At 37.1% G+C, this 15,880-nt stretch overlaps 1 protein-coding gene across 46 annotated transcripts in view; it reads left to right on the top strand.

Annotated features, from left to right (window-relative positions):
- The window catches only part of RIMS2 (regulating synaptic membrane exocytosis 2), a 586,269-nt gene that overhangs the window by 251,833 nt on the left and 318,556 nt on the right, over positions 1-15,880 (top strand). For all 46 annotated transcript variants that reach the window (XM_032858499.1, XM_032858498.1, XM_032858497.1 and 43 more), the window contains one exon: positions 13,589-14,514. In XM_032858499.1, the coding sequence (XP_032714390.1) occupies positions 13,589-14,514 (926 nt within the window). The remainder of the gene's footprint in view (positions 1-13,588; positions 14,515-15,880) is intronic.

The raw sequence follows: 15,880 nt of genomic DNA, 5'->3' as shown, positions 1-15,880 counted from the left end.
TATGATTTCACTCATATGTAGAATTTAAGAAACAAAGCAAATGAGCAAAGATGGAAAAAAAAAAGAGAGAGAGAAGGAGGCAAACTAAGAAACAGACCCTTAAATCTAGAGAACAAACTGATGGTTACTAGAGGGGTTGGGGGGTTGGGGATTAAGGAGTATACTTGCTGTATGAGCACCTGCTGGGTGATATATGGAGTTATTGAATCATTGCATCATACACCTGCAACTAATATTACAGTGTTTGTTAAATAACTGGAATTTAAATAGAAACATAGAAAATGGGAAACACTATAAAGAAATTATGTGATTGCAAGAAACCAGAAGGTCCCAATGTGTTTACTTTTCCCAAAAGAAAAAAACCAGTTTCCATAGAAGTAGAGTTCATAGGCATCATGACAGCTGATGAGAAAGTAACGTAAAGGCTTTGGAGTGTGTACCATGGATTCTATGTCAGCTAGAAGATTTCAGTTGCAAATAATAGAAAATTCAGCTGAGCCTGGCTTAAAAAAATGAAGGGGATTTCTTGGTTTACCTGATTAAAAACTCCAAAGGTAAATGTTACTGCCTTTGGGATTGATCTTGAATCTCCGTTCACATGACTCAAGACCTAATTTCTTTCTATTTTTAATTGTCACTAGGTGTCACTCAGTCTTTATGACTTCATTTTAGGAAGATTCCCCCAACTCATGAGCCTACATTGATTTCAGTAGCTCTGAGAGTTACAAGAAGCCTCAATCATAAAACAGGAGTCTGTCTCAGTACTGTCCGACAAATCTTTTTAAGTTGCTATGATTGGACCCGCTCAGGGCATTGTGCTGGTAATGAATGGGGATGGTACATGCAGGGACGATGCCTGCTAACCTAGGCGCACCCCTTGGTCAAGTGAGGCCATTTCGATCCAAACCACAAAGCTGAGAGTGGAGGAAACATTCCTTCCCTCCCAAGAAAGAAGAGAAATCAGCGACAGACGGCCAGCAACAGATATTCCTTATAGTTGTTTTCAGAATACATGTCCTATTTTCTTCATGGAAAAGATTTTTAGTAACCCCCCATATTCTCCCATTTTTCACTTTTTACCTAACGTATTTTTAGAGGCGAGGCATAAATTAAAGTTTAAAGAAATAATCTCACTATGTGGTATTACTTTCCATCCGTTACTTTAAAATTGCTAAAGAAACTTTGCCATAAAAGTGGCAAAATGCGTAATTTATCTGGAGGCATTTATATTTAAAAACATGTCCACATTGAAAAGAAAGTCCTAACTCCAGCGTCTGATCTGATGACTCATCATCCTCATGGTTTCCGACATGCCTCTTAAATAATATCCCTCTTCCTGTTTGGTATCTAAAAGAGAACATCGTGTTTTAAATATTATGAAACCACACAGAGGCACTTGTTAAAACCTACCAGCCTTCTTTCACAAAGCTCAACTCTAGCAGTGGCTCCCATCACGTGTCGCCTCACGTGATTTGGGGTTGAACTCCAGTAAGCATCAAACTTTTTTTGGGGGGGGTGGTGGTGTGGAATGACTAGCTGTAACACAACACTGGCAGGGGAAATCGGTAGAGGAGTGTGGGACATTTGTAGAGGAGTGTGGAGATAAGCTGGTAAGAGACTAAAAGATTTACTGAAGGGAGAACTACTTCAAGGAAAGAATTATTAAAAAAGAGGATGTCTTATAGAATGCTCTCTGGGGAGCCGTGTTACCTTCTTCAACTCCTCAGTCCCCCTTCCTTAAAATTTCCATTCTGTTTTAATATGCTTATGGTGTTGATATACAGGTTTGGGGCAAACTTTCTCAGACTGGGAATGGAGTGAAAACAGTGTACTCTGAGATATAATTGTTTAGTACATCAGCCACTTTTTTTTTTTTTTAAGATTTTATTTATTTATTTGACAGACAGAGATCACAAGTAGGCAGAGAGGCAGCCAGAGAGAGAGGAAGGGAAGCAGGCTCCCCGCTGAGCAGAGAGCCCAGTGTGGGGCTTGATCCCAGGACCCTGGGATCATGACCTGAGCTGAAGGCAGAGGCCTTAACCCACTGAGCCACCCAGGAACCCACTTTCAGCCACTTTTGAAGACAATCTACTAAAGATTCCACTTCAGGGGGGCGCCTGGGTGGCTCAGTGGGTTAAGGCCTCTGCCTTCGGCTCAGGTCATGATCTCAGGGTCCTGGGATCGAGCCCGCATCGGGTTCTCTGCTCAGTGGGGAGCCTGCTTCCTCCTCTCTCTCTGTGCCTGCCTCTCTGCTTACTTGTGATCTCTCTCTGTCAAATAAATAAATAAAATCTTAAAAAAAAAAGATTCCATTTCATAGTATTTCACTTAAAGTCTTAAAGTGTTAAGAAACTAAGCATACCTATCTTCCAGAGAATACACTGCCTATGTAAACAGTGAGGCTGACCGATGCATCATTTGGAGCAATGCAGTATTGCTGTAGAGGGCCAAGGAACTCCAACAGATCATGCCAGCGTGCAGGAGTTAGGTGCTGTTTTCTCTTGAGAAAGAACATTCTGTTAACGGGAAGATAAATCAGGTTTCTTTCCTTGGTTTAACCATCAGATCTGAAGGTGAAGATCATACACAAATAATTTGTGCCTGTTCCTTTAGCCTTGTGTCAAGATAACAAGCTGTGTGTGTCTACTTATTGGCACACGAACACCCGGGAATTGAACTGGAAAACTTCTGTAACCTCAAATACTGGTATAATGATGGCTCCCACATTTACATAAAATGTGTTTTGTGTTTTTGTCTTTGTTTTTATTTTGTCATGGTGGTTGCTCTAGACAGTACTGTAGTATTGAGTTGGTTATCATCAGTTCTCTTCCGAGAAAAATCTTGTTTGGCAAGAGCTTCCTTTGTACCTGTCACTCTAGAATAATTTGAGTGAGTGGTTTTCTCATGCGGGTTGGTGGCAGGCTACTTGACAGAACAGTAGCTCTGGGCTTTAAGGATTCTTTCTGTTCTGCTCTCAAGAAGCAGCCTGTTGGTTGACTCCTCAACTCTCCCTATCTGCCTATCCCTGTAGTTTTCTCAGCATTTCTGAAAATGTCACTTAAATTCTCAGATCGCTCTTACAGATCAACAGAATCGCACAGAAAGAATTCAGTAGCTGAGAGAGTGAAGAGGTGGATGTTCTTAAAATTCACCCGTCGAAGGCACATCTTTTACTTGTTCCCTTGGGGGTGGTATTTTGGGTAATTTGTGAGTTTATTTTTTAAGGTAAAATACAAAAAAGGGAAACAAAAAGTGTGAGTTTTGGATAACCCTTTTACATTTCTATCGTAAGTAGTTTGGTCTAATAGGTCAAATGATATATTTTTTTAAAGATTTTATTTATCTGTTTGACAGAAAGAGAAAGAGATCATAAGTAGGCAGAGCAGCCGGCAGAGAGAGAAGAGGAAGCAGGCTCCCCCGTGAACAGAGAGCCCGATGTGGGGCTCGATCCCAGGACCCTGGGATCATGACCTGAGCTGAATGCAGAGATTTAACCCACTGAGCCACCCAGGTGCCCCAGTGATATTTATTTTTATCATAGTGTAAAAGTACCTTGCTTCTGTAGCTTTATTTTTTTATTCAGTAAAAGTTTATTGAGTATATACTAGGTGCCAGTTATTTGGTGATCGAGTGACCTAGAGCAGTGATCCCTCCCTCCAGCCTGTGAAATGTCCATAATAGGAAATAGTAAACATGACAAATAAAACATACACCATAATTACAAGGCAATACATGTTATGAAAAAGATTTTAAAAAATTAAGTGGGCTTAGGGGATTGGGATTGGGGGTGCAGAGGCTGGAGACAAATCAAGGTATTAAATACAGTGGCTAGGGGAGGCCTCCTTGAGAAAGTGAGATATGAGGGACGAATAAAGAAGGTCTCTATTGACAAAGACCAGAGGGTGTGTGCTGATCCATGGAGGAGCAGCATTCCAGGTCGAGGGAGCTGCCAGAATGATGGTTCCAAAGTGAGAAAATTCAGGGAAGCCTTGGTGGCTGGATCTGAGTGAGCCGGCAGGGACCAGTAGAGAGTGATGGGTGCCAGATCCCTTAGGCCTTGTCAGCAAAACGGGGAATTACTGATGGGTTTCAAGCATATCTGACTTACTTTCTTGCTGCTGTGTTGACACTGAAATGAAGGGGGGCAGAGTAGACGCAGAGAGACCGGTTAGGAAGTTTTTACAGTGATTCCCGTGAGAAATGGTGGTAACTTCTTTAGGCGTGGACCGGAGGAGGCGGTAAGATGGGAAGGAGTGTTTGGGTTCTGGATCTATTCTGAAGGTAGATCCTATAGAATTTCCTCATCAATGGGTCAAGCCGTTGGGAGGAAAGAATTACCATGGACTGTGACGGAAGGCGCTGCTTCTCCTTAAACCTGCTTATCTCTATTTCCTGTATTTTATTTTATTTTTTATTTTATTTTTTTTTTAAGATTTTATTTATTTATTTGACAGAGAGCGATCACAAGTAGGCAGAGAGAGTGAGAGGGAAGCAGGCTCCCCACTGAGCAGAGAGCCCGATGCGGGACTCGATCCCAGGACCCTGAGATCATGACCTGAGCCGAAGGCAGCAGCTTAACCCCACTGAGCCACCCAGGCGCCCCTATTTCCTGTATTTTAAAACACTGTGTGATTCTTTTTCCCAATAAGGAGATACTTATGATGAAAATTAATTACGTATGTGTTTGGTTTGCACATAAGCAGCATCTATTTTTTAATCTGAGATTTATTTCTAGATGTGTTTATGTCCTTTTATAGGAAGAGATTTCTCTTCTCTGAGTAACTGTTGTTGTAAGCCCCAATCCAAAAATCCCTAAGTTGTTTTTTTGGAACAAGTAGAAAAAGGAGAGAATGTAATAGGTGTATTAAACCAATAATTGCAGTTCAGTAAAATGTTTCGGAGGAGAATGGAATAAAATGACTCGGGGGGCTTTCCCTGATGATTATGGGAGGGAGTTGTTAGCTAAATATATCTGTACTTTTTTTCTTCTATTTCTTGCTCATTTTACTTCTTTGTATGGTTTGTTTTTTTTCAATGAATATCATAAGGTTGTTTCTAAGGCTGTCATAAATTCAGAGCACCTTAAAAAAGGGGAATAAAATCACTAGTTTGAAATTGTCTTCTGGTATAGAATGGTTCCTAATCTTTGTAGGTTTTGTTTGTTTTGTCTTGTTTTTTTGTTTTGACATGTTTAGGGTTTTTGTTTTTTGTTTTTTGTTTTGTTTTGTTTTGTTTTTGTTTTGGGAGGGATAGTGGCAAGAGGAGAATGGCACAATGGGTTATTATAAGGGAGCATCATTTGTACACCATTTTCCAGAGATTTGAATATCTTCATCCTTAAAATATAAGTTGAAAATATTGTCATGAATAAAATAAAAAATTAAACTGGTATCTGATTTATAGAGTCTTTACTTTGTACTTCTGAAGTCAATGGATACGGAAATTATATTTTCATGAAAACCTTTTAAATTCCATATTGGGTTCTCATAAATTTGAATGCATGGGAAGTACTTACCCAAAAATTTTTAAAAATACAGAAGTAAAGTGTTAAAAATGGGGAAAAAAAGTCCTAAAAGCAAAATATACCTCTCAAAGGATAGGGAGGAGGAAATTGGAGACCTAGAAAGATCAATAAAGACTAAACATATTAGGAATGACATGAATGAAGGTCTGAGGTGGGCAAGTAAGAGGAGCAGTAAACAAGGTTAATGGTGGGGGAGAGGACTGGCTGTGGGGTGTGCGATAATTTGGGATAATGCTGCCGAGAAAAGTCACGGAAGTGGGAAAAGTGAATGGGAGGGAAAATAAAGCGGAAGCCTAGCTATGATAATATCAACTGTAATCCCGTGTCTGAAATTTTCTGGACTAACCAAAGTATTTTGGCTAATCTTTTGGTTTTTTTTTTGTTTGTTTTTCAGTTTGATATTAACTATGGAGTCTAAATGGTTGAATTTTGTCCTTGGTTAGCATTCCTATGAAAATGAGTGCTCTTGAATTTTATTGTCTTTACTATTTCTTTTTTCTTTCTTTCTTTTTTTTTTGAGTGACTGAATAGAGGCATTAAGAGATCAAGTGAGGAAGTGAACAAAACTTGATTGAAATTCAGTGTCTAATGAATTTCTTAGTTCATAGAACACACTATTTTTTTTTAAGATTTTATTTATTTATTTGAGAGAGAGAGACAGTGAGAGAGGAAATATAAGCAGGGGAAGGGGGAGAGAGAGAAGCAGGCTTCCCGTGGAACAGGCAACCTGATGCGGGGCTCGATCCCAGGATGCTGGGATCATGACCTGAGCCAAAGGCAGATGCTTAACGACTGAGCCACCCAGGTGCCCCTAGAACACACTATTTTTTATTACATTTCTATGGAAACTGGTATTTCCTGTCCCATTACACCTCTGGGGAAGCATTCTCTTTTTAGTGAAGATTAAGACACTTACTGAATAATTGAAAAAAAATTATAGAATAGATCTGCTACACTATCAACAATGTTTATTGTCACTATACATTTTATAGTGAAAGCAGCGCAATGGACACCAATGGCAAACACAGGGAATTCTGCTCTTTTAGTAATACTGTAATTCATGTAGGAGAACGTAGTTCACAAATTTCGCAGTCTGTCCGTTTTAAGTATAGTGCCCGGAAATGCCATGGTTGTAGGATGCATTTGGTATTCAGTATTGTGAGGCACTAATCAGCTAAGTACCATAATCCTCCTTACAGGGTACATTCTTACTTGACCTGGAGCTATATCCAGCCACGAAACAACAGCATTAAAGAATAACCTTTTTCTTAACAGGCCCATCACTACAGGATTTTATGACTCCATCCATGAACGAGTGTTGTTTTACATGTAATTTTTAATAATTCAGTTTTGAAATAAAATGATTGTAAGCAAGTAGAGAATTTTAAATCAACTGATTAAGGATGGATCCTATGATTTTGCTAGAGCTAGAAGGATTAAATGAAAGCACTGCCTGGCACAGTGTTGATGTATTTTTGTCAACATGATGCTTCATGCTCGACAGATGTGCATTGGTTGAGCAAAAGGTAAAACTACAAAAATGTGTTAGATATTATGATATGTAAAAAAAAAGATTGGTCTTTTTTGTTTTTTTTTTTTTTGTGAATATAAAGGGTTTGATTTATTAGAAGCTTTTTGTAGGAATTCTAGGCATGGGATCTATGTATTTCATGTTTTACAGGCTCCTGTATTTCTGTTAAATCCTGGATTTAATATGTCTTAATTGCTTCATATTTCAGAATTGGATTATGATGTTATTTTTAATCTATATGGTTGGAATTGTGTCATTGAGTTAATGAAGTATCATTTTAATTTATTAAGCAATAACCGTGCTTTACAAAGCTTTTAAAAAGATGGAGGTTCTTTTTAGATTATTGATTCTTCAAATATCACTTCTATTATTTATAAGTGATGGTCATTTAATGATCTCTACTAATAAAGATTACGATTATGGGCTTTTCTTATAGGTAGTACTTAACTGAGTTGCATAAAATTTGAATTTGCAGAAATTAGTAATCTTCAAATTCTTTACTTTCAATATCATGATTCTTAAAAATTATATAGGTTTTAAGAGTTAAAAGTACATAAATATGAAGGCTTAAAATTTCCCTGTAACCTTTCAGTGTCCTAATAAGTGTTTTCAAATGTTTTATACTAGATTATGTTTTCAGAGACTTGATGATTATTTTGTAGTATATATAGTCAGTATTGCCGGTGGTATAATAACACAAAACACATAGCATGGTAAAAGTTGTAAATATTAAAATGGAAACTATGGTGAAAACACGATGAATTCTTATACAGCACGTAAGTTGAGCCTGCCTTTGGGAAACTGTTGAAAATGACTTCAATTGGAAAACAGTCTTTTTATTTGGAGTTTTTCTATCAGTCTGATTTTTAGACGTGGAGCTTTAAAGAGACTAATGGGTAGAGTTTTTTGCTCAAACTATTATGTCAATCAGAATACCATTTAAAATGGAGTGTTAGGTGTGAAGTAAAGGTAGAATATTTAGGAATAGATTGACTAGTCCATATGACTAAAAAATGATAAGCAGTGAACAGAAATGCTACTAATTAAGATATATTCACAGTATTTCTGTATGTGATTTTCTATAAACTGGTTCTGGTTAATACCCCTCTAATATGGGAAAAGAGAAAATAATTGTAACAACCTAGATTTCCATAAGAAAAGGTAAGGTGAACAGATTTGAGACAAATATAAAGTGAATGCAAATATAGGCTGATATTGTTTTATCAGGAATAGGGATTGACTGATGCATAGGAGTAAAAAGTAAGGAACTACATAATGTCACTAATACATTTTATTCTAAAGAAAGGCATAATTTTGGACTCTGCCTCTTATTTTCTCAGTGTCTTTGAAGGAGTAAGTGAAATATAACATCTTAGATGAAATGCTCCATTCTTCTGAATGATAACTTATGGGTAAAATACTATTAAATGCTTTATGATTTCTTCGAGAATTGTACAATTTATCATTCAGTTCTTTACCAATTAAATGTTTTCCACCTAATAATAATAAAAAAATGCCAAGACTTGCTTACAGAGGGCAGTAGGAAAGGTAGAGATTAGAGATATAGTACTCGAATTTTCATGGGTTTTCTCCAGGTCCTGAAAAAAATATAGTGTCCAAAAACATAGGAGTTTTAATTTTAAGGAGAGTATATATTAAATAATTCATGATCTAGTTGGCAAAATTATTGGACAGAATATTTTAATATTTTGGACTAATTGAGAGCAGATTCTTCATTGTTTGATAAGAATGGTCATAGAATAAAATCTTGCCTTGCTCCTAGCATAGCTTTAATGTACTACCTTAAAATGTATTTTTAAAAACTTTATTCCATGTTAAGTAACAGTGACAATAGTTATCCCAATTTCAGAAATCATGAGCACTATTCTATTTTTACTTAAATCCAGTACAAATCAGCATCTACGGTATGATTCACAGGCTTCAGGCAAATTTCATAATCTGTAGAACAACGTGATTGCTGGATTTAATACCGAATTCAGTTTTTCTAAGGTCTGATTTTTAAAAAGTACTTAGATGACTTGCTAAATGCTAATTAATAATAGACTTTCTCTTGGAACTGAATTCTATGATAAATATTCTTTTTTTAAAAATCAGTGAATTATAATAATATAATAAATAATATAATAAAATATATTTCCTATATTGTAGAGTCTCACCATATTCACTTTGTTTATAACCTACTTTCAAAAATTTACATTAATTCCTCAGGGATAGAAGTGTTTCTTTTCTTGCCCCTACCTCTGTCCCATGATGACAAGTGTGATGTCAAATATATTACTAGAAATTCTTAATTTACAAAGAGATTTTGTTCTAAATGTTTAGTTGTAAAGTGATTGACACTCTAAATGTATTTTGGCAAAGAAATCATTTTATAAGCAATCGTTGGATTTTGAAGCCCAACAACAATAGTCAAATTAACATGTAATGTCCACTATTACTAAAAGCAAGTCCTTCCTTTTACCCACGGTGGGTGTTATTACTGCCAAGGGAAAACTAGGGGAAAGAGAAGAATGACTATTTTAGCCCATCAGTGGGTTTGAGTATAGAAGAATAGAACATGTCGTGAAAAGTAGAGATAACCTAAGGGAGAATTAATCAGTTCTTTAATTCAACAGATGTTTTTCAAGCACCTCCTATATGATGCTTAAACAGATTCAGGATGCTGTTCCTCATGAACCTTAAGGTCTGAGAGTGTTGTTGACATTCCTAGATAGAAACGGATACGGTTACCTGGGGAAGAGGTACAGTGAGGAGGAAGTCCATCGTTAGGTTGAACTGTCTTCAAAAGATCCAATTTCCGCCTTAATATTTTCTGAATTTTTTTACTTTCTTGCAATCACAATTAGGGTAATTACAATTCACTTAAACAATGAGAGGATGGTCAAGATGGGTGAAGGCAGGTGGGAGATATAGATTTCTGGTTACAGAATGACGAAGTCACAGGAATAAAAAGCACAGCGTAGGGAATGTAGTCAACCATACTCAGATAAAAAAAGAAGAGTTTTAAAAAGAAATGAAGTTTAACAAATAGTTTTCTTATGTACCATATAAATCTGAGAAGCCCTAGAATCTTGCTCTTGGAAGTTTCAATTTCCAGAATTTAAATTTGGTTAATGAATAACCTGTATTTTTAGAGGCAAATACATTTGTTAACTTAGATTGGAAAAAGTAACATAACGAAAATGTATTTGAATTCCTTACATGAAGTCTGCATCTAATGGAGGTTAGATGGTCAGTTTAGAAGAACTGATAGAGGGTGCCTGGGTGGCTCAGTCCATTAAGTGTCTGCCGCAGATCAGGTCATGGTCCCAGGGTCCTGGGATTGAGCCCCACGTTGGACTCCCTGCTCGGGGGGAGTCTGCTTCCCCCCTCCTTCTGCCTCTTCCTTCCAGCTCATGCTTGCACTCAATCTCTCTCTGTCTCTCTGATAAATAAATAAGTACATCTTTTTAAAAAAAGAACTGATGTAAATGTCTATTTTTTAGAGTTCCCTAGAGAAATTCTCATTTATCTCATTTTTTAAAACATAGCGAGTAGATGTAAGTAGCCAGTTAATGAGATGTGACTATGTTGAAAATTGGCACCAGTCAGTTATTTATATCTTGCCAGAACTATTATTTTTTTGCTATCCTTAAAGCTTTCACTTAGGCATATTAACTTAATGAAGTTATGGTGTCAGTAATATAAGATCATAGCTTAACCAACTGAACCACTCAGATGCCCCACATTTCCTTATTCCTAATCTAGATTATAGTATATAGCATTTAGTTCTTGCCTAATACATATTTGTTAAAATAATATATGAGTTAATGTATATAATCTATGTTTCTCACTGTAAAATATAGACTCTCAAAGGTTAACTGGCCATCTAGGTTCAAGTAAATGGCTAATACCCAAGGTGGGACTAAGAAACCCAGGTCCCTTGATTCTGCTCTTCTTTATGATAATCACCACCATGCCAAAGCATTTTTTCCTTTAGTCACACATATTAAAAAAATGACAAAAAAGTAAAATGAATTATGCATAACAGATACCCCTAAAGGATATTATGTAGGTCAATACTATAAAATTTATTTTGAGCGCTCTGTTTTAATTATATATTTTAAAATATAGGAATCTGTGGCTTTATGTGACAATTGTAACTGAAAAGAGTTGTTTTTAAGTCCTAAATGTTTTTTAGGCAGATGTAGGATATAAGTGTAAAAACAGAAATGACGTCCACTTGCCTAATCATAAAATGGACTAGTTCCTTCATTTTCTGTAATACTATCCCTTTAGGGTTTGAGGCTAGGATGTCCCCTGGCTGGGCACTTGTGTGACACTGGAAGGCGGAAGAGTTATAGAAACCCTTATTGTCTAGCCGCTGCTGTTGGCAGGCGCATGGGTGTAAACATCTCAGTGGCTCCTGGTGTGCTCCTCCTACTTAATGGACCACCTAATGCTATGGGCAGCAGAGATAACTGGTGGCAGATTCCCATAGACTCTTGAGCTTCACATCGGCTTCCTAAAGAACTCTCAAGAGCCCTTGTGTTTGGTTCTTCAGGCTGAGAACGGCAACATCAGCTTCTCTGGACTTTATGGCTGGTGCAGTTGCATAGCTCTTGATCACTGTGTTAAAACCCTTACTCCCTGGAAAACCTAGAGTGACTTTTGTTTTTATTAATAAATCTTGATTGATACATTTGCAGGCTGTGTTTCACATATGGGAAAAAGAGATTCGGTGACATGGGAGACTTTAGAGGGGAATGATACTGTTGCTGGGTTGGCTCATTCCACGTGTAGCCGTTCTCTGTTCTTGATTTTACCCCCCTCCCCATAATGACAACAACATCTAAGAAATTCACAACTGAGCTATCTAAAGTTGGTCATCTTTAACTTCAACTGACCTCACTTTTTATTATCTCTTCTTCATATTGTCCTGGCAAAAATCCCTGTAACAGATATTCTGAATTTCTGTCATCTTTAGGATTCTGGTCTCACTGCATTTCATGGCTAGTGGTTGACTATCTGGGTTCATACCAGAGAAGAAGACAGTGTGAATGTTTTGTTGACAAAGAGTAATATGTATGAGTATAAGGTCTGCTATGTTGTACCAGTGTTAGGGGGCAGGTTGAGAACTCAATATATGGTCTCTTCCTCTGAAACTATAAGGAAGTATGAGGGGTCAGATGTAAAGACAAAGAAGAAAAGTGTCATTGAGTTGGTGGTCTTAATCTCAATGAAGTTAAGAATAAAAATAGCAGTCCCTTCGGACTTCTTCAAAGACTTTTTTTGTTTTTTAAGATTTTTTTTTTTATTTGTTTATTTGACAGACAAAGATCACAAGTAGGCAGAGGCAGGCAGAGAGAGGAGGTGAAGCAGGCTCCCTGCTGAGCAGAGAACCCGATGCAGGACTCGATCCCAGGACCCTGAGATCATGACCTGAGCCGAAGGCAGAGGCTTAACCCACTGAGCCACCCAGGCACCCCATTTTTTTGAATGGGTGATGAATAAGTCATTATTGTTGTTATTTATTTAAATTGCTTATCTCAAGTTAGAGCAGTAAAGAAGGGTTGGAGACATAATGATTAGGTGGAGATTTAGATGAACCAATATTGGGAGTGATCTAGGTAGCTGATGGATGAAAAATGATTTTTTAAAAAGATTTTATTCATTTATTTATTAGAGAGACAGAGAGAGAGACTGAGACTGAGAGAGTGGGGAGAGGAACAGAAGGAGAAGGATAAGCAGACTGGGCCTAGCACTGAGCCAGACACTGGGGCTTGATCCCACAACCCCAAGATCATGACCTGAGCCGAAATCAAGCATCAGATGCTTAACTGACTGAGCCACCCATAGACCCCTATGAAAAATGATTTACGAGCCAGCATTTAGGGGTGCCCTGCGTTGGGCTCCTTGCTCACTGCAGAGTCTGCTTGTTTCTCTCCCTCTGCCCCTCCCCCTGCTCGCTCTTTCTGTCTCTGTCCCCCTCTCTCAAATAAATAATAAAATCTTAAAAAAGAAAAAAGAGCCAGCATTTAATTTTAGTCAGAAAAATATTCAGCTCTTGAACCAAATCAGTTTGGCTTCAGTCTATTTTCAAGTGACTTCATATCAAGATGTCAGGAATAGAGAGAGTGTCAGGTGGAATTTTTCAAAGCTTCAGAATAGCAGTTGGGAGATTGTCAAAGTGTATTGAGCCAAGCAAAGAAATTAGAGTCTAAGCCCATTTTGCTGCAGCAGAGTATGATGGTGACTATCTTATTTCAGGGCGTAAGTATATTCTGTATATAGTATGTCAGGCATTAAAGAACCATATCAGAAAATACCTTTTAGATTTCCTATTTGAATTGAATAAAGTGAATACCAGTAAGACTTTGGCTATGGCATGACTTTAAAAGGAGTTTTGTTTTTTTTTTTAAGCAAAATAACTATTTGAATTTAATTCATCAACTCACCAGTGATTGAATGAATGAAACATTGCGTTGTTTAGACATCGCTCTTCTCATCGTTCTTTTCCTTTGCTTACTTAGGACACGAAGTCCATCCATATCCCGAGATCAGAATAGAAGATACGACCAAAGAGAAGAAAGAGAAGAATATTCACAGTATGCTACTTCAGATAACGCCATGCCTAGGTCTCCATCAGATTATGCTGATAGGAGGTCTCAGCGTGAACCTCAGTTTTACGAAGAGTCTGATCATATAAATTACAGGGACTCCAACAGGAGAAGTCATAGGCATTCCAAAGAGTATATTGTAGATGATGAGGATGTGGAGAGCAGAGATGAATATGAAAGGCAACGGAGAGAGGAGGAATACCAGGCACGCTATCGAAGTGACCCGAATTTGGCCCGTTATCCAGTAAAGCCACAGCCCTATGAAGAACAAATGCGTATTCATGCGGAAGTGTCCAGAGCAAGGCATGAGAGAAGGCATAGTGATGTTTCTTTGGCAAATGCTGAACTGGAAGATTCTAGGATTTCTATGCTGAGGATGGAACGACCATCAAGGCAAAGATCTATATCTGAACGTAGAGCTGCCATGGAAAATCAGCGATCTTACTCAATGGAAAGAACTCGAGAGGCTCAGGGACCAAGTTCTTATCCACAAAGGACCACAAACCATAGTCCTCCCACCCCCCGGAGGAGTCCAATACCCATTGATAGACCAGACATGAGACGTACTGACTCACTGAGGAAACAACACCACTTAGATCCCAGCTCTGCTGTGAGGAAAACAAAACGGGAAAAAATGGAAACAATGTTAAGGAATGATTCTCTCAGTTCCGACCAGTCAGAGTCAGTGAGACCTCCACCACCAAAGCCTCATAAATCAAAGAAAGGAGGTAAAATGCGCCAGGTTTCATTGAGCAGTTCAGAGGAGGAATTAGCTTCCACACCTGAATACACTAGTTGTGATGACGTTGAGATTGAAAGTGAGAGTGTAAGTGAGAAAGGTAAGTACGGTCTTCTAATGACACTTTCCCTGTAGTTAATTCCCTGGGGGTTTTCTTTTTAGGTTGTATTTGTGGTAAACATTTAATAGTTAGATATAACTACCTTTATTTTAAAAGTTTCTTAATGGTGCCAGTTATGTGAAGAAAGTTTCAAGTTTTAAAAAGTAAATATCTTCTGTAGTTCATGTGGCGGAGAAGTCTACTGATTTTTTTAAAAACCTTTTTCACTTTGTTTATGAAAATTTTCCTACATCACCTCATGGTGTGTTAAAAAATACCTATTAGCTATAATTGTAAAATAACATTTTGTATGTGTTTCCTTTTACAAATAGCAATGTGTTTACTTTAGAATATCTGAAAAATTCTTCAAAGTGTAAAGAATGAAATGCAAACTATCCATAACCTTTTCTCTGAAATATAACCATTGTTAGTTAACATTTTGTTGTATTTTCTTCCCTTTTTCCTGTGCATGTGTATTTCACATATTGATAAAATTGGTATCATGCTATATATAATTTGTATTCTGATTTTTTTTTAATTGATATCATATCATTAACTTTTTCCCAAGCCATTAGATGTTCCTCAGAAATACGTTTTTAAAATGGCTGCACTAAGAGTCTATCATATGGATTTACCACAAACTATTCCTCTCTCTGGGGTTATTCCAATTGCTTCCAATTATGAGCACAAATAATGTTCTAATGGTTATCTTTACATAAGAATTTTTGCCTGATCCCTGAGTATTTCACAAATACATATTCATGCTCTGATTCTTATAAGCTCTTGGTTCAGAATACCAACTTGCTTCCCAGGATGGTTATAACACTCTATATTCTTGTCAGAAGTTAAATTTTCAGTCTCAAAGCACTAAATCTTTGCAATTGAATAGGCCACAGAAAGGCTTTCTCTTTGTCATTTTAATTTGAATTTGATCGTGCAGTTGAATGTTTTGTATTTTATTGGTGTTTGCTATCTCTATGAATTACTGGTTCATTCCTGTTATTTCTTCTGCCCATGTTCCTATTGGGTATTAATTCATTTTCTCTTAGTGATTTTAAGAACTTTTTATACGGTTAGGATTTTTACCCATTTAACGGTCATCTGTTTCAAATGTATTTCCCATATTGATATTTATCTACTCATTTTCTGGGGTCACTTAGAAATACTGAATTTAATAGAGGTGTCTTTGCATCTTTGGTGATTTTTTTTTTCCCATTTCTTTTATCCATAGAAACTCTTTATTCATCCCCAAGGTGGTTAAATATTCAGCTGTGTATTTTCTCATGTGTTTTTATTACTTTTAGCCTTTAACTTTTTAATCTTTCTGTGATTTATTTTGGTATTTACCAAAATATACCAGATATGT

This window comes from Lontra canadensis, unplaced genomic scaffold, assembly GCF_010015895.1.
Source record: "Lontra canadensis isolate GAN:19392208 unplaced genomic scaffold, GSC_riverotter_1.0 scaffold15, whole genome shotgun sequence".
In the NCBI taxonomy this organism is placed as follows: Eukaryota; Metazoa; Chordata; class Mammalia; order Carnivora; family Mustelidae; genus Lontra; species Lontra canadensis.
Note: the sequence above shows the minus strand (reverse complement) of the source record. Positions and strands in the feature narration are given on the sequence as shown.